General features: G+C 37.0%; 1 protein-coding gene across 1 annotated transcript in view; it reads right to left on the minus strand.

Annotated features, from left to right (window-relative positions):
- The window catches only part of LOC145767328 (uncharacterized), a 79,298-nt gene extending 61,542 nt beyond the window's left edge, over positions 1-17,756 (minus strand). The window contains exons 1-2 of the mRNA XM_082579129.1: positions 17,531-17,756; positions 2,896-3,193 (exon numbers count right to left, since the gene is read on the minus strand). Coding sequence (XP_082435255.1) covers positions 2,896-3,193; positions 17,531-17,701 — 469 coding nt within the window. The 5' untranslated portion in view covers positions 17,702-17,756. The remainder of the gene's footprint in view (positions 1-2,895; positions 3,194-17,530) is intronic.
- Between the last annotated feature and the right edge of the window lie 1,653 nt (positions 17,757-19,409).

The raw sequence follows: 19,409 nt of genomic DNA on the forward strand, positions 1-19,409 counted from the left end.
TGAGAAAGTATTTGTCCAGTGACTTTTGATTCTGTGTAATTCCAACTATGCCTCCAATAAACTTGAGTTCACGATTTTCTTGTTCAATCCCGTGGTCTGCACCTATTGATGTGAATCCAGCAACACCTTTGGTTACGCAGAAATTCCCTTTCATGAACTCTGCCAAGATCTCTGGGTGCTCCTTTTCTGCTTGCTGCATTGTAGAAATGTAAAGTGGTAAAAGGCGTGCATAATTTAAATGATCATGGGCAATAGTGGTTTATTTGTGCATCACATGTTATCATTAGACACTCTGGCTACTCGCAGACTGTTTGCTTCACAGACCATCGCCAGAAACTATTTCTACATAAAAAGCAGCCACTATGAGTTCTTCAATTTATTAAAAATCTTTAACAGGCTGTTTCGCCCTTTACTCCAGCATCACTTCTTTGTTATTTTTATCCAGCAGCCTGAGTAAACCTGTAAAAACCGTTATACTAACTTGGGTTCTCTCTGGTAGCCTACTGTCATTCATCTATGACGTCACAAATTATAAAAAACAGCTGATTAAAATGATTCAATAAGCTTGCTGTATGTGCGTCACAAAGTAATTTCGTTACAAAGTATTTACGTCATAAAGTACTTTTGTAAATTTTTTACTGTTAATGAATGGGGCCAAAATTTCATTTTGGCCATTTTGACAGGGGATTTCAGGTCATTAGAGTGCACAGAAAAAATGCCACCCTAATTTTTTTCATCTTTATTGTATCATCTGACAAAATCAAGAAAGTTTTTGCTTTTAACAAAAAAAAAAACACGAAACCTTTTTTAATGAAAAATGTGCCCGCACTATGACCGAAGTGGTCGAGCTTTGTTTATAATAATTAACGGTAGGTCGAACGTAGCGATAACTCCGAGTGGGGCAATAAAAGCAATCCTAGTGTGACGGCATAATTACGTCATCCATCTGCGTGACATTTGCTGAATTTACGTTGCTGCTGATGAAACACGCTTTCGCCCCCACGGCCAAAAAAATAGTTAGGCGCCTATGATTCTGAACAATAACACACTCGAACAACTAACAAAACACTTCTGTTTATCTCATTAACCTGTATTGTTAATCATGAAAAATGTTGTTTTGATGTAAAACACATATTTTGAACGAACCCAGACAACAAAAATGACGGATTTTGCCGTCTGGGAAGGCACTCAAAAGTAAACACTGGATAAAATGCAACAATGCAAAAGAAACGATAGCCTATTGTGGAATAAAATACAAAATTCTCTAAATAAACAGAAGGCGTCGTTGGATTTACAGAAGGATTTTGTAGGATTACAGAAGGATTATCGTTGGATTTTCAAAAAATTGCCGAATAGGGAACTAACTGATAAAGATTGTAGCCAAATAGGAAACTAGCCCAATCGGACTAGCCAAATCGGACTAGCCGAATCGGGCTGTAGCCGAATAGGGTAATAGCCGAATCGGACTAGCCGAAACGGGCCATTCCGTAGGTTTTAACTTCATCTTTTATGTCAAACGCTATTTGGCTACTGTCTTTTTTTCGTTGACACGTTTTCGCTGAGATTTTATCTCATTAACCTTACCTCTATTGTTAATCATGAAAAATGTTGTTTTGATGTAAAACACTTATTTTGAACGACCCCAGACAACAAAATTCGTCACGTTGAATCAATGTGAAAATGACGGATTTTGTCGTCTGGGGAGGCACTCAAAGGTAAACACTGGATAAAATGCAAGAATGCAAAAGAAACGATATTGTGGAATAAAATACAAAATTCTCTAAATAAACAGAAGAATCGGACATACATCTCTCTGATTACCATTTTTAATGTAAAAATTCCTTTTTGTGGTCCCTTTGTCTGGAACAAATCCAAACTGTGCTGTTGAAATTTGCGATTTTAGTTTTGGTCTCAATCTCATCATCATGATTTGGAGTAAGATCTTTGTTAGACGATTCAAAAGGCTAATTGTTCTGTGGAGTGAGCATTCTGTTGCTCCGGTTTTCTTTGGTAAAGTTATGAATATGGAACGTACTATATCACTAGGGATGTTTCCGGTGTCATAAATATCATTTATGATCTCAGTGGGTAGGTCTAAACCCACTCATCTAAAGCTTCGATAATTTCAACTATAAAAGAAACAAAATTGTGGAATAAAATACAAAATTTTCTAAATAAACAAAAGGCGTCGTTGGATTTAGAATTTTGTAATAGTTGAGGATTCTAATATATTCTAAGTTTGCATGCAGACGCCAACGCAGGATACATGTCAATCTTATCTGAGCAAACATTTAATTCACTTTAGGCCTAAACCCCACTCATCTAAAGCTTCGATAATTTCAACTATAAAAGAAACCATATTGTGGAATAAAATACAACATTCCCTAAATAAACAGAAGGCGTGGTTGGATTTGGAATTTTGTAATAGTTGAAGATTCTAATACATTCTGAGTTTGCATACAGACGGTGACGTAGGATACATTTCAATTTAATAGTTCAAACATTTTGAGCTAAATTTTATTTCAATTTATAGCCTAGCCGAAAAAGACTGTAGCTGAATAGGGAACTAGCCGAATGGGTCTGCTACTATTCGGTGAGTTCCTAACCTCTAACCCCTAACCCTAAAACGGCAATGATAATTAGGCTAGGGTACCCAATAATTTAAAAAAAAAAATTAAAAAATCCCCTGTTAAGGGATCGGACTCACCGAAACGGGCCATTCCGAGCCGAATAGTAGCAGACCCATAAAATATGTACGATTTTTTTAGATCAAGTTAAATTTTGATAAAAATTAAGTAAAGAAACATTCTTTTAAGTATATACAATTCAAAATGGCACTACTGACATTATGATCGCATTGGTCAGACCAGCAGTCAAGAAAGCAAGCTTACTAACCTTGACCAGACTCTGAACTAGACCAATAATTCTGAAGCGTACTGGATTCCGGCAGCGGTCGCGAATACGGTAGCATTGCGAGAGCATTATTCCGCCTTCTTTGAATCGTTCGCATTAAATTATCTTTCTTTATACCAACTAATCCAGCTTCACTCACAGAAGCGATGACTTCATTAATCATTCGGGAAGGTTGCTCTGAGCTTTCCAAGGCACGACGTCTTACAAGGTGCTTCACCTTTTCAGCCTCCACAGCTATGGCATCAGAATCATGGCTGTGACGATTGATGCGTTTCACAATCTGAAAACAATGATGCAAGCTTGGAACAATATCATAAAGCAAGTCTTCAACCACACATTTCTTATTGATTTGAAAAAGTTTGTTTTAAGTGCCTTATATTAAGTATATCAAGAATCTCAAACAACCGGCCCAAGATGCATTTTTGAACGTTCAAATAATTAACAGTTACAACCTAACTAAACTGGATACACGACTATATGCCGCGGTCCAAATGACACAAACACAAATTACGCTATTCCTAGGCCGCAAGACAATTACAATTAACACTCGCAAGTGCAAGGGCGATTAAACTATATAACACAAAGAAAAATTTCAAAAGGTGACAAGTTTCCTGAACTTTTGCTTTGCGAGTCTTCAAAAGCAATAAAAAAAAATTGATGCTATAAAAGATTCAGCAAAGCAAAATTACAGAAAACCGGCTCAGTGTGACCGCACGAATTTAGAAAAAGTAAAAAAAGCAAAGATACAATTAAATATAAAAAAATACATATATTGTTTTCTAAAAACTGTTACATGCTGTTTCACCTTGATTAGGATCAGAAGGTTCTTGTTGAAATTATTGAGTTCTTATTAAGTACCCGGATAGATACCCGGTGAGCTAGGTTTTGTATAATGAGTCCTTGTTGAGTAGCCTACTCGGGTGAAATAGATTTTATATAAAAAACCAAGCTTTTTTAAAAAGACTTGGCTAGATCTACAAAACTAGTGTTGCCAGATGAAATGAGCAATTCTTTAACTAAACAGCTAAAAAAATATTTGAATGACAAAAAATGGCCGAATTAAATTGAGATTATATTAAATTTTTTATGCGAATTCTGACAAAAAAAACAGCCTTAAATGAAAACACTATCGTTCATAATCTTTAGATGCAAATGAAAACATGGAAACCAATCAAATCACTTGAACAAGAGGAGTTTTCTGCTTGGAAGTTGGATCCACGTCTTTTAGGCGTAGACAGTGTGGCGACTGGATATTTAGGTGCGGAGCACTGTGGCGCCCGTTCATTTAGGTGCTATTCCTAGTCAAGTCTACAGATTGTATCAGCTTGGCAGGGAGGGCAATGCTTTTCACACAAAATGTTAAATTGAACAAAAAAATATGTTGTTTTGTTAAAGGGATACTAAAGGAAAAACCTGACTTGGCGATTTTCCATGTTCTTTGTGGTTAACATGCTACCATAAAACGATTTTCAATAAAATTTTGCCCCATTGCGGTCTGATCAGCATTCCGCGCCCGCTTTTGTCAGAGCTGTCAAAACGGGAATTTGCGTGAGCAGCGAAGCGTGCGACTGTACAGCCTACGTCATAAAGGACAAGCAATCAGCTCATCCAGCAATATTTCTTACTGCGGGCGATTTAACTGTATGTATTCTCTCATTAACCAGAGTTTCTATGATTACAATCGGTAGTTTTTATACTTGGAGAATGAAATAATGTTTTGTCTAGTTCAAATACTGCATTCAAAGAAATGGCATACACATGATTTTACACAACCAACCAACTCTACATTATGCTACTGTGTAAATTCACGCTCGTCTGATCACATTGGACCAACAAAATGAGCAATTTTATGTAGATTTAACAGGACATTGAATTGCTTTTCATAGTTTAGTGCATTTTTCACTCGGTGCAGACTTACATATTACTAAGGCTATTTTAATTTAACCTAAAAAAATCTTTTTTTACTTTATTTTCACTGAACGGAATTGATAACTTGGAAACAAATAAGGCAATAGCAAGTCAAGTCAATTTATTTTGTTTCAACAGCGCCATATATTAACAAACAAGCAGAGTAAATGTAATCATGCATGTCCAATTATCCATCTAGCATGTCTTTCATCTGTGCTGTATCTATCTCACAGTAGCACAAAGCTTGATGTTGTTCAACCATTGCCACACAGTGACAACATGAACACCTGTTGATATAAAATTGGTAATAATTAGGGTGATTACTTTTTTACTTGTCAAAAAAAGTCAAAAATTCATCAAAATTGTAGCCAGGGCTGGGGAGCTGGAGCCGGAGCCTGGAGCGTTGGAGCCAAGCATTTTCTCCGGAGCTGGAGCCGGAGCTGGAGCCTTTTTAAACATTTCTTGTGGAGCCGGAGCTGGAGCTACAAAATATTTATCAGCTCCAGCTCCAGTATTGAATACAGACGAAATTGGTTAATAGTATACAGCTTAAACGTATCAATCGTTTATTTGAATCAAAATCTGAAATCCCAAACCAAATCCAATCTGATGTACAGTGCCGGCAAAAAAAATCTTTACATTCAGTCGGCAAAAAAAATTTTACATGTAAAATCTGCAGAAGTTCTTAGCTTACTGTTCTCGCCAAAAGCATTGCGTCACAAAAACGCTTATAGTTACATCATTAGCTACTCTCTGGCAACACTTCGCCGTAAAGCCATTGCTCTGCGTGCGTAGTGTTGCTTTCCAGCATCGTGAATAGTAAGGGGGGTGAAATCGCACAAAATTTTTCATTTTCTTAAAGTTTCGAGGTCTTGCAATTTTTTTTCAAAAACTAAAATGGGTTGAAAGAAGAAGCAAATGGAAGAAAAACCTCGTGCCTTGACTTTGTGAAAGAAGGGAGATTCTGTGATTGCTGTAGCCAGAGATATTGGGGTCTTCAGAGAGGCAATGTATCACCAAAATCTTTGCAATGAGAGAATATTTCACCTTTTTAATTGATAAGTTGCCTCTCTTGAGACCCCAATATCTCTGGCTACAGCAATCAAAGAATCTATCTTCTCTAACAAAGTCAAGGCACGAGGTTTTTCTTCCATTTGCTTCTTCTTTCAACCCATTTTAGTTTTTGAAAATTTTTTTGCAAGACCTCGAAACTTTGAGAAAATGAAAAATATTGTGCGATTTCACCCCCCTTACTATTCACGAAGCTGGAAAGCAACACTACGCACGCAGAGCAATGGCTTTACGGCGAAGTGATGCCGGAGAGTAGCTAATGATGTAACTATAAGCATTTTTGTGACGCAATGCTTTTGGCGGAAACAGTAAGCCAAGAACTTCTGCAGATTTTACATGTAAAGTTTTTTTTTTGCCGACTGAATGTAAAGATTTTTTTTGCCGGCACTGTAAAGTAAAAACATCGGTTAAGCAAATACCGCTTAAAAGAATAAGTCGGATAAAGTATGTAGCCGGAGCATGGAGCCGGAGCCGCTGTTTAAAAATTTATAGCTCCGGAGCCGGAGCTGGAGCTAGTGGATGAATGCTTGATAGCTCCGGAGCTGGAGCCGGAGCCTATGCTTTTTTGCAGTGGCTCCCCAGCCCTGATTGTAGCGTTAGATCAAAAATTGTCAAAATTGTTCACAAAGTCCAAAGTGTTTACAAACTGCATTGTTGTGGTGTCGTAGAGGTTGCACTGTCAGTGAACTTTTCATTTCACACCTTGTAGCCTACTTTGGCGCAGAGGGATGGTGTAACGGATAAGAATTGGACTCACCGAATAGTAGCAGACGATAGTACCACTCGATCCTCCTGCTGAGAAACGTCAGTCACATCAGCAAGGTAAAGCTGATTGATCTCTGCCTCTGTGTACTCAGGCTCAAAACGATAGGGTTCAGGTTCTAGCATACTTTCTTCATCATCACTTACTTCTTCAACCACCGTACTATCTTCCTCTTCGTATTGGAAACCAAGAGTCAGAAATTCTCCAATATGACACAAAAAATTTATAGTCACCTACAGCACCTAAAAATTGACAAAGCTATATAAACCACGCATCAATAATGATAGCTAACTGCTCTAGGCTGATGCTGAGCTGCGTCGGAGTCTGCCTCGCTTTCTGACCTAGTCTTATTCTGAAACGATCCCTGTTCCATATCTAGAAAGCTAAAATCTCAATTGCTAAGGTAACAGGGATCAGTTGTCAGTAGATGTTACAGAAAATATATTTCGCACTTATTCAGTGCATTTTCAGTTCTGATGAAGGGCAGTTAAAACCTACACGCAATGTTTTAAATTAACAACACAGTGACGCAATAATGCCAAAACATGAGCGTAAATATTGAAAATAATTGTTGAACATAACCTAAACCAAGCGGCAGTAAAGTAAAGTACGTATCAAATATATAAACGGGAATTGATGAAAGAGCGGTGAGCAAAGCCTGCAAATGTAGCGTCATGGTAAATTACAGCTAAGAAAAAAATAAATTATACGCGAAAACACGGCAGTCGAAGGCAGTGATAAACAAACTAAGTAGAGCGATAACTAATTAAATGTAGCGTCATGGCAAACAAAAGATGTAGCGTTGTGGAAAAAAGAGTAGGCAAAGACGGCGGTGAATAACAAGGCAGTAAAATATTGAAAAAATACCACATATGTTGTGGAGAGTCAAAAAATTAAACTTGCGGCAGAATTAATTTTTGGATATATTTATTTTGGCATGTATCCATTTATCTTCACAAGCATCAAGATTATCAATATTAGGTTGTTCAACAAATGTGACATTGTAGCATTGGGAAAGTTGTGGTTCAGTTCTAAGATCATGAAATATGGCAAAATGTTTTAATAACGCGGCCCTGTCATTATTAGAAGAAAAATTGAAAGTGTTCCAAGTTGCACGATGGCCTGTATATTGTTCATACAGAAATTATTTAAATCAACAATGACACTAACTTGTTATCTGAGGAGCTGTGTTACATTTGACAAACCCCATAGAAACGTGCTGAATCTTTAACCTAATATTATTTTCCTTTTTTTTATTCTATCAAATTCGCATTTTGTTTTTCAGCTTCCTGAAAAAATTGTTGATTTAAATAATTTCTGTATGAACAATGTTGTGACTCAATATCAAGATCATTTTTTCACTCAAACTGATGGTATTATAACTGGAGATAACAACTCAGTTTCACTTGCTAATATAACTATGCATTTCATTCTGCAATCTCTGTGTAGAGTTATTAACCAAGCATGCATTTTCAAAAGATTCATCGACAACATCATTTGGCTTTCATTTGGACTCGAAACAACTAATAGTATAAAATTAGCGCTTATTGAAAATTTTGGCAAATTTAGACAAATTTGGAATTTCCAGCTTATCAAAACTCAAAGAAAAAGCTACTAGGTCAGATTTCCCTATCGCGATAACAAATGACATGATTGGAATTGCTTCAACTTGGACTGACAGACTTAGGCCACCAAAACCTAAGAATAAAAACAGTAAGACTGTGTGGGCTACTGCTTTCCCATCTTTATTGAAAATGAGTGAAAAAGAAAAAGAACTTAAACTTGATGTCATGGTCACATACACAAGGCCAAAAACAATTGGAAATTATCTTAAACTACAAAGATCTATCAAAAACAATCCAATCTTCTGTTCTACAAAGAGGTTATTCTGCCCCTTGTGGTCGCTGTGCGTTGTGTGGTAACCATGGTCATCATTGTTTGTCAATGGTTTCACGTACAACGACTTTGAGCACTCCACAAAGACTTTTTAGGTTAAAACAGGAACTCAATTGCAGCAATTATGGGATTTATGTAGCAACATGTTTACTTTGCCATGAACAATATGTTGGACAAACTGTTAATAAATTTTCGGTCCGCTGATCAGGCCATCGTGCAACTTGGAACACTTTCGATTTTTCTTCTAATAATGACAGGGCCGCGTTATTAAAACATTTTGCCGTATTTCATGATCTTAGAACTGAACCACAACTTTCCCAATGCTACAATGTCACATTTGTTGAACAACCTAATATTGATAATCTTGATGCTTGTGAAGATAAATGGATACATGCCAAAATAAATATCCAAAAATTAATTCTGCCGCAAGTTTAATTTTTTGACTCTCCACAACATATGTAGTATTTTTTCAATATTTTACTGCCTTGTTATTCACCGCCGTCTTTGCCTGCTCTTTTTTCCACAACGCTACATTTAATTAGTTATCGCTCTACTTAGTTTGTTTATCACTGCCTTCGACTGCCGTGTTTTCGCATATAATTTATTTTTTTCTTAGCTGTAATTTACCATGATGCTACATTTGCAGGCTTTGCTCACCGCTCTTTCATCAATTCCCGTTTATATATTTGATACGTACTTTACTTTACTGCCGCTTGGTTTAGGTTATATTTAACAATTATTTTCAATATTTACGCTCATGTTTTGGCATTATTGCGTCACTGTGTTGTTAATTTAGAACATTACGTGTAGGTTTTAACTGCTCTTCATCAGAACTAAAGATGCACTGAATAAGTGCGAAATATATTTTCTGTAACATCTACTGACAACTGATCCCTGTTACCTTAGCAATTGAGGTTTTAGCTTTCATCAATAATGATGTTATAATTAAAGTAACTTGCGTTTTTCTGGTGACTATAGGCTAGCATACTAGGTTGCGTTCTTCTGGTAACCTAGTAGCCTATAGTCTGGAATGGCCCGTTTCGGTGAGTCCGATTCGGTGAATCCGATCCCTTAACGGGGGATTTTTTTAATTTTTTTTTTTAAATTATCGGGTACCGTAGCCTAATTATTATTGCCGTTTTAGGGTTAGGGGTTTGGAGTTAGGGTTAGGGGTTAGAGGTTAGGAACTCACCGAATCGGACTTACCAAATCGGACTCACCGAATAGTAGCAGACCCCCTAGTCACCAAAAGAACGCAAGTTACTTTAAATATCAAATGCCTGGTGAACCATTTCACTCTGTTTTTAACGATGTTATAGGCCTAAAGTGAATTCAATTCATTCAATTTTATTTTTTGCTGCTGGCGCAAACATGTACAGAATGACAAAGTAAACATACGAATTTGACACCAAGCAATTTTAGCAATTTTGTGAAGTTGGTTTTTGTCGCCGAAAAGTGCTTCAAACTGTGGTTTAGATTTTTGATTAAAAAATGTTGTTAATTCATCACGAAGATCAAAAACATGTTTCCAAACTTTGCCTCTGGACAACCATTTCACACTAGTGTGAAATAACAGAACATTACTAGATGTATAATATCCAATTCACTGCAAACGTTTAAAAATAGGCGGCTGTTTAAAGCACTAGCTCTTACAAAATTCACGACACTTACAACGTTTTTCATTGTATCTTGGAATTCTTGTGGCAAAGTTTCTAAACTAATGAAATTCTAAACTTTTCAGAAGGCCTCAGGTGACTCCAGGCAAATTTTCAGGCGACCCCAGTTGGGGTCATGACCCACAGGTTGGAAACCGCTGCACTAGGTAAATGGCCTTGTTGTAAATTAGGCCCTGGGGTACCGTACAGGTTATCAAAACCTAATACTGTAATTCTAAATAAATACAATAAACCATAAAATCAACATTACTTCATTAACTTCGCGTCTTCTATAAGCTGGTCGCCAGGAAGAAGTCAAGTGTGATCTTTCAGCTGTTGCACTAGTTTTTGGTGGAAAAGAAAAGATTGATGGACATGCACCGGGTTTCAAGTCAAGTCTTTTGGCATGTCTCATTTGGAATTGAAGAAAATTTTTGAAGTCTGCTTCTTGAAAATGCAGACTACAAATTCTGTGGTGTGGTTTTGGTCCACTTCAATGACAAGTTGTGGTGTTGACAAATTTATTCCATTTCCTTTTTTGCGTACTGTCTTTGGGAAACCCAAACATACTAACTTTATGCAATGCTGTCGTGTCACAGCCAAGCACAAAACAAAAGTCAGGCATAGTATTATATTTGCTATGATGCAATATTGATTTTATGGACATTTAATTTTTAGCAATGCTACTACATTTATACTACCGTACGGTACCTCACCTTTCTTGTAACATTGCTACTATTACTCAATGAGATATCCTAGAAACTTAAAAAACAAGTAAAACTATCCTGCAAAACTTCTTGAAACGCAACGCGTCCAAACTTTTGAAGTTTTGATATTGCTGGAACTGGAGATCTCGCCTTTTGTTACGTATTCTCGAGCAGTGTTTCCACTTTTTAGTCATTTTGAAAAAAATAAAAAATAAATGAAACATTGGACTTTGGGCCTTGCCAGCGCCATTGAAAACCTTTTTTTTTCGGTAATTTTTTTAAAAATGTATTCTTGAGTGTTCAGTTTACGCATTTTAATGCTTAATTTCCGTTTGAAAATTTCCTTTACTAGGCCTTTAATGGGCGTGTGGAGTTGAGGTGCGAGACAACGCTCTACTAAGTCTCTTGATATTAGCACAACTCCACAGGATATTTGCTATGCATCCTGAACACAGGTTGCAGCCAGATGGAACCTTACTTAATCTGTTACCTTTTGCAATTACTTCTACTTGGGATCTATTACATGAATACATTTCTATAGGGCTTGTGAACCCTGGCTACAAGTTGCAAGCATAAAGGTGCGACTTTGCTCGTTATTAAACCTAGTCGGGGTTTTGACGGAAAACTAAGTTACTCTTCACTCAAGCCTACCACCCGCTTGAATATAAGCTATGTACAGTACATTTTTACTGATGTTTAGCAGGCCTCGAAATTTGTACTTTTTTCCGGCGGTCAAGCATGTCCTACCAGACTAGCCCTTTCAGCGGACATTTAATATCTCAACAGGACATATTTTTTACATGTAGATTTTGCACAAAATCACACTAACAGCATTGTGTAGTCGTGTTTGTAGAAGACGATTTTCTACAACAGAATAACTCTGCAATGGTTGATGGCTTAATTAACCGACCCTGAAGTATACTGGAGCAGATTGCTTGCAAACAAATCAGTGCGTTAATGACAGTCGTATAATGACGCAATAAACACAATTGAAAACAACAATCCAAATTTCCTTATTACAAAAGCAACTACGATCACTTGTTCCGTGGTTTTCGCGTTATAGAATCGTTGTGCCAAGCGATTACTGCCGGCGCGGGTTGTAAATCTCCATGTCAGGACCGTCCAGACAAATGCGCATTAGTGACTCAATAGTGTTAGTCTAACACCCTCCCTTCTGTGCAGAACTTCTATTTCTATCAGTATCAGCGTGAATAAGGTCGCCACATTCACCTAAGCACGTGCGGAACCCAGCTGAGACTTGCTTCTCTGTGACGTTTCTTTTTTAACAAACGATCAATGTAACGCAATAATCCACATTGTTAAAATTAGAATACATATCCTACCGAAAAGTTCAGACAACTTTATTTTAAGGCAACATTGCAAGGCGTTGAAATGATGTAAAAATGGCTACTTTTTCCATCAGCTCGTTAATCACGCTACTCTAATGTGATCTTTAAAGCAATTGTCTGTACTATTATTGTTTCAGCTCCGTATTTGTTCGCGTTAAACAAACAATTGTAACAATTCAAATTTAAAATATATTTTTGCTGCATTAGCTCTATTTTTGTCAAGAATTTTGCGGCGGTCATTTATGACCGACCAATGAGTCGGCTTCGGCAGACATTCAAGGTCATTCCGGAGGTCATGTCCGCCATGACCGCCGGAATTTCGAGGCCTGTTTAGTGTAGCTATTATTTGACTCATTGAAAGTGAACTCAGTCATGTTTGGAAACTTGAATAATTCATTAATAAAGCTTTCGTGGACGCAAACCTGGACCAACAACAAATAAATGACGAACACGTGCATTAAAATACAATATATTTTTCTGTTCAATAAAATAATTTATGTGAAAAGCATTGCCGGTTTAAGCAGCTTCACGCACGGAAGCCATGACATATTTTTCTGTTCAATATAACATTTTGTGTGAAAAGCATTGCCCTACCTGCCAAGCTGATACAATCTGCAGACTTCACTAGGAATAGCACCTGAATGAACGGGCGCCACAGTGCTCCGCACCTAAATATCCAGACGCCACAGTGTGTGCATCTATTTGACCGGCGCCTAACTGTCTGCGCCTAAAAGACTTGCTCCCTGAAAGTTTAACCACAAAGCCAAGTCAGACTTCGAAGAACTGGAACTCAAAATTATCTTTCTATTTGCCCACTTGTCTGAGCTTAAGATATTCAAACACTAATAGTGCGGAATGGCTAGTTTCGGAGAATCCGATTCAGAGACAGCCTTTTTCAGAGAAAGCCTTTTTCGGAGACTTTTTTTAAATCCAACGACGCCTTCTGTATATTTAGAGAATTTTGTATTTTATTCCACAATATCGTTTCTTTTGCATTCCGACAAAGAAAAATGAATTGAATTGAAATTTAGAGAAAAATAAAAAGCAAATTAAGTTTATTTTTGAACTATTAAATTAAAGTGTTTGCTCACATACAATTGACATGTATCCTGCGTCGCTGTCTGTATGCAAACTTAGAATATATTTGAATCCTCAATTATTAGAAAATTCCAATCCCTAGTTTAACAAGTCAATACAAAAACACCAGAGATGATTCAATCAATGTCATATAACAAAAAATAACAGTTCATGCATCCATTTGGAAATAATGGCTGATACCACATAGGAAGTCCCACATCGACTGAGGTGGAGCAATGAATATTGCTATGCCCATCGAAGCGAACAACAAGTTTCTTGATGCGGTCGTCAGCATCTCTATATTTTTTCAACTTTTGTGGTGGACAATGGCCGGCTATCACTGTATCGTAACTATCGTATGCTATTATTAAGTAGGCTATAAAACACCTTAATCTTAATGTTATGCAACAGAAAGCAAGAATGTTAAAACTAACTTTTAAATTAGGTGATCATTCATTTCATTCATTTCTCTATTGTGTAAGTTAATTCCTTTCAGTACCTACTATACATATGCCGCTGTGATTATACCGGAATGGCCCGTTTCGGCGAGTCCGATTCGGCGAGTTCCCTATTCGGCGAGAGCCCTTTTCGGCGAGTGCCCTATTCGGCGAGTTTTTGAAATTTTTAAAAGGAAATTATCGGGTACCGTAGCCTAATTACAATTGCCGTTTTTACATCGTTTTAACGTGCTTGAATTCGTCATGTCAGTTCAGTTATTTTTGACCATCATATCAAAAACAATACACGTCAACATAGCAAAGGTAGAAGCGACAAAACGCGAACGTTAAAACGTGCTTGAATTCGTCATGTCAGTTCAGTTGTTTTTATTTCTGATCATGATATCAAAAACAATTCACGTCAACATAGCAAAGGTGTAGAAAAAAGTAGAAGCGACAAAACGCGAACGTTAAAACGTGCTTGTGACCGAAGTAAGCTATTGAGTTGAAACAAATTTGGCAAGGTTGCATCACCTTCAGAAAAATTTAAGATATGAAGGAAAAATAAAACAAAGAAAATGTTAGAAAAAAAATAATGTTTATGTCTATAAGTTAGTACTTTTGAATAGTTAAAATCATAGGCGCCTAACTATTTTTTTGGCCGTGGGGGCGAAAGCGTGTTTCATCAGCAGCAACGTAAATTCAGCGAAATGTCACGCAGATGGATGACGTAATTATGTCGTCACACTAGGATTGCTTTTATTGCCACACTCGGAGTTATCGCTACGTTCGACCTGCCGTTAATTATTATAAACAAAGCTCGACCAAAACACATGCTATGCGTCTGCGTTGGCTAGCGGTTGATGGACTGCGACTCTTTAAAAGCTAAGCACAACATAAAGTTTAGCAACGAACTAGATTTATTAGCATGAAACAAGAGACGAAAAGGTTTACTAAAAGGTATACTGTAAATGGAATAAAAATACTAACTAGATCATATGCTTGAAAATATACCTGTTGAAAGCAAAATCATTCATGTTTACATCAATTCAACAGCACGTCACCTTTAATAAATTTAAAAGTTGCTGACATCCGTAAACAGCCCTTGAAAAATAGTTACAGAGAGACGTTTGATTAAGTTTTCGACTTGACATTGCTCCCTTTTCACTACAATATCGCAACTTATGGCTGACCAGCTTTCAAGTTCCAATTCGCTGTAATACGTCCGTTTTCGTGTTGCAGATGAAACAAAAGATGCGCAATTGCGCATATTCCCCGCCTTTTATCGGGTTTCCATGGCAACGGACGTGTGTGCGCCATGCAGTTTGCGCGAGTCCGTTGTTGTGTTGATTATGCCGCTTGTGCGACTGTGGGCAGTGCGGTTTGTACCAGCCCTTGTTACGTTGGTTAGTGGTAACCTCGGGCCGAGACTTCAAGTTCATTTTCACAGCAACCGATTCACTGAGGCGACAATTCTCCGCAGAGGTTTCGACTTTCGAAAGCGACACTGTTTGCAAGCGCATTAAGTTAAACGCACGCTGCGTCAACGTAGCAAATTATGTTGTTTTTGGGTGCATTCAACATCTGATGACATTGAATCGACGCAAAATGGTAGATTTTTGCTATGTCACAGGCAGCAAAATCAGTCATTTTTACATTGATTCAACGTCTGCAGACGTTAAATCAACGTAAAAATGACAGATTTTTTTTGTCTGGGGTGGGATTGTAGCATCGCTACTCGCTCTATAGTGATTATATACTGCGAAGCTGTTGCGGTTTGCATTTAAAAATGTTTTCCTGCTGCCGATCGCTAGTTCATCTATTGTTTTATGTATCAATGCCGCATAAAAAGTTGCTCCCACGCGGAAATATGCGTGGGGGCCTGGTCCCCACGGCTTAGGCGCCTATGGTTAAAATGATTAGTTTGGATCATGTGTGACCTACACACCTACAGCTTAGATTGAAAGGAAATTATCGGGTAGGCTACTGTAGCCTAGTTATCCCGACCAGCAAAAATTTGTTCCAAGAACCCAGTTAGCCTAACAGTTCATTTTTACATTGTAGTAACAGAATGAAAAGGCTAGCCAAGTGTGTAGCCTATCGTTTTAACGTCGCTAAACGTTGAAATCGTGTAGAAAAGGGTGCTTTTGCTGACTAGGATACGTTGAAACTGAGAAACATTCACAGAAGCCCTACGATACGTTGCATTTTTAAGATAATGTATTCAGACGTTGAATCAATGTACAAATGAAATGTTATGCTAAATGGGTTCTTGGAACAAAGCGTAGGGCTTCTGTGAATGTTTCTTAGTTTCAAAGTATCCTAGTCAGCAAAAGCTCCCTTTTCTACACGATTTCAACGTTTAGCGACGTTAACACGATAGGCCACACATTTGTTTAGCCTTTTCATTCTGTTACTACAATGTAAAAATGAACTGTGTTCTTGGAACAAATTTTTGCTGGTCGGGATAACTAGGCTACGGTACCCCGATAACTTCCTTTCAATCCAAGCTGTAGGCCACACATTTGTTGGTCCAAACTAATCATTTTAACTATTCAAAAGTACTAACTTATAGACATAAACATGATCTATTTTATTTTTGTAACATTTTCTTTGTTTTATTTTCCCTTCATATCTTAAATTTTTCTGAAAGTGTTGCAACCTTGCCAAATTTCTTTCAACTCAATAACTTACTTTGGTCACAAGCACGTTTTAACGTTCGCGTTTTGTCGCTTCTACTTTTTTCTACACCTTTGCTATGTTGACGTGTATTGTTTTTGATATCATGATCAGAAATAAAAACAACTGAACTGACATGACGAATTCAAGCATGTTTAAACGTTCGCGTTTTGTCGCTTCTACCTTTGCTATGTTGACGTGCATTGTTTTTTATATGATGGTCAGAAATAAAAACAACTGAACTGACATGAAGAATTTTAATTTAATAGTTCAAACATTTTCTTTTTATTCCTTTCTGCACGATTTCAACGTTTAGCGACGTTAAAACGATGTAAAAATGGCAATTATAATTAGGCTACGGTACCCGATAATTTCCTTTCAAAAATTTCAAAAACTCGCCGAATAGGGCACTCGCCGAAAAGGGCTCTCGCCGAATAGGGAACTCGCCGAATCGGACTCGCCGAATCGGACTCGCCGAATCGGACTCGCCGAATAGTAGCAGACCCGATTATACATATGCCGCTGTGATTTTACAATTGTCTCCGAATGGGGATTTCTCTGAATCGGCTTTTCCAAATTGGATTCTCTCAATAGTAGCAGACCCCTAATAGTATTTAGATCCACATAACTTTGCAAAACAACATTTTGTACTATAGTTGCTGTCAAGACTAAGGACAAACTGAGAGTTGTATCTGACTTAAGCAATTTCTGGATTTAAACCTTGCCATAAAAATCAAGTTGCTTGGAAACAATTTCAAGTACAGAACCTCACTAATATGTACCGTGATCAACAAAAGCAAAACAGCTTTTGGTGTTACAGTTGTTGAAAACCGAAGGGGGGGGAGGGCAAAACATGTAATCATTGATGCAGCAAAGCATACCAAAAAATAGGTTAAGAAACATTGTTCTAGGTATTTGAAAAATGCTGTCGTTCTAGAATCTAGAGTTAAGCTACCATTGTAACAAAGAAACATTGTACAAAGAAAGTTCAAAACAAAAAAATGCATTTTAAAGAAAATTGTGCAATACGGTACTTATCAAAACCTTGAATTAATTAGCACATCAACAACAGTACCTCATTGGTTGTAGCATCAGTATGAATTCGAACTTTACAACCTTCAGTCCGACTAACACATCGCCAAAACTTTTTAGTATTATCAGAATTCATTCTCTCAAATGTGTACATGAAGCCATCTTCAGTAATCTTTTCCCGATTTTTTGAAGTAAAAATAGTCACAGTTGACATAACAATCAGCTATTTATGCTTAACATATATATATCAAGGTTTTCCTTATCCAACTTTTGAGTATGCTCAAATAAAAGAAGTCTGGTTAGGTAAAGTTTTTGTTTGTTTGAGTAAATTAGGGCATTGATATATATATAATATATTTATTTTATGTGGATTGGCTTACAGTAAGTCTAAAGCCTTAGATAAAATTGACATTCAAATAATGTGCAAACATTTAAAACTAACAAACAAAATCCACCAAGAATTGCCTGACTTGAGAAAGAAAACTTTGATAACAATTACAAAGAAGTTAAATGAGAAAATATTGAGAGATTAAATTTTGACAGATGTCAATCGACATTATACCAGAGTACCAGGAATCCTGTTTTTTTTTTGTTTTTTTTTTCGGACATTTATCGGTCATTGACTGATGTTTTAGCAAAATGTCCAAAAAAAATATAGTCAATTCGGTTAAAATGTCCGAAAAAATATATAGTCAATTCGGTCAAAATGTCCAAAAAAAAAACGTTTCTCAGCGAAACTTAATGTTGTAGCTAGTCAGGAAGTGCAAATTTTGGTTTGTATCAGCTACTTGAAAGGAAATATATTCATCAGAAAAAATGACCAAAATAAATAAACAATGACCAAATTTTTTCAAGTCATTTCGGACAAATGACCAAAAAGTCTCAGCGAAAAAAAAAAAACAGCTGGGGATGTGTCTTGGCAAAACATTTAATGACATGTTAATTAAGGACTTAAGGTGATTGAACTGGTTGATGTTGGAGCTACAAGTATCCAATCATAATCTGCACGTAGTTAAGGAAGTGGATGCATGACTGTAGGCTATCACAAGATCAGTATGTTGGAAGTGAAGTGGACAAGGGTGGATTTGTTGTAAGCAAAATGTCAGTGCAAGCCAGACTCCCCCTCAAAATTGTGCCATGTTAATGTTTTTATCAACGTATGTTGTACTTACATGATATTTCACTGTGCATCTAACATTGACAGTTAAGGTTAAGAGCCATTGCTATCAAATATTATAAAATATCATATATAAACTTTCTGATTTTGGCGCTTTGAAATAGTAACAAGACAATTTAAGAAAGTGGCCAACTGGCCATATACTGAGCTAGTGGCCTGTATTGTGTTTTATTCATTATGCGCAGGGTCATCCTCACTATCTCAACATCCAGATTGTGATTTGCGACAAGGAAGACCCAAGAAAACATGGTAAAGGCAAGTTGAGGAGAAAAGCAGCAAAATGCGCTTGAGCCGCCTGACAAGAGAGGACGTGTTAGACAGATTGATGTGGAGCACTTGTGTGAAGGCGATTGCGGCACTTGGAGGTGAATCCGGCCACCCTCAGTAACGGGGATACCGTATCACCGGATTAAAACTGGACTACTTATGTATTAACAAACAAATTATGTATCAACTACTCCAAGACATTTTACATGTTACTTGAACGAAAAGGAGGGTCAACTTCAAAACTAAATGTAGTCTTAAACAACACAAAAATTCAAAAAACAAACAACATCAAATATCTTGGCATATTTCTTGATGACAAACTAAGTTGGAATTATCACATTGAAGATCTATCTGGAAGATTGGCAAAAATATCTGGAATATTTTATAAAATTAGAAACTACACAAACAAACAAAGCATGTTAACACTGTACTATGCTATTGCACGATCAATAATACAATATGGCATTTTATGTTGGGG

This window comes from Aplidium turbinatum, chromosome 3 (genome assembly GCF_918807975.1).
Source record: "Aplidium turbinatum chromosome 3, kaAplTurb1.1, whole genome shotgun sequence".
Classification (NCBI taxonomy): Eukaryota; Metazoa; Chordata; class Ascidiacea; order Aplousobranchia; family Polyclinidae; genus Aplidium; species Aplidium turbinatum.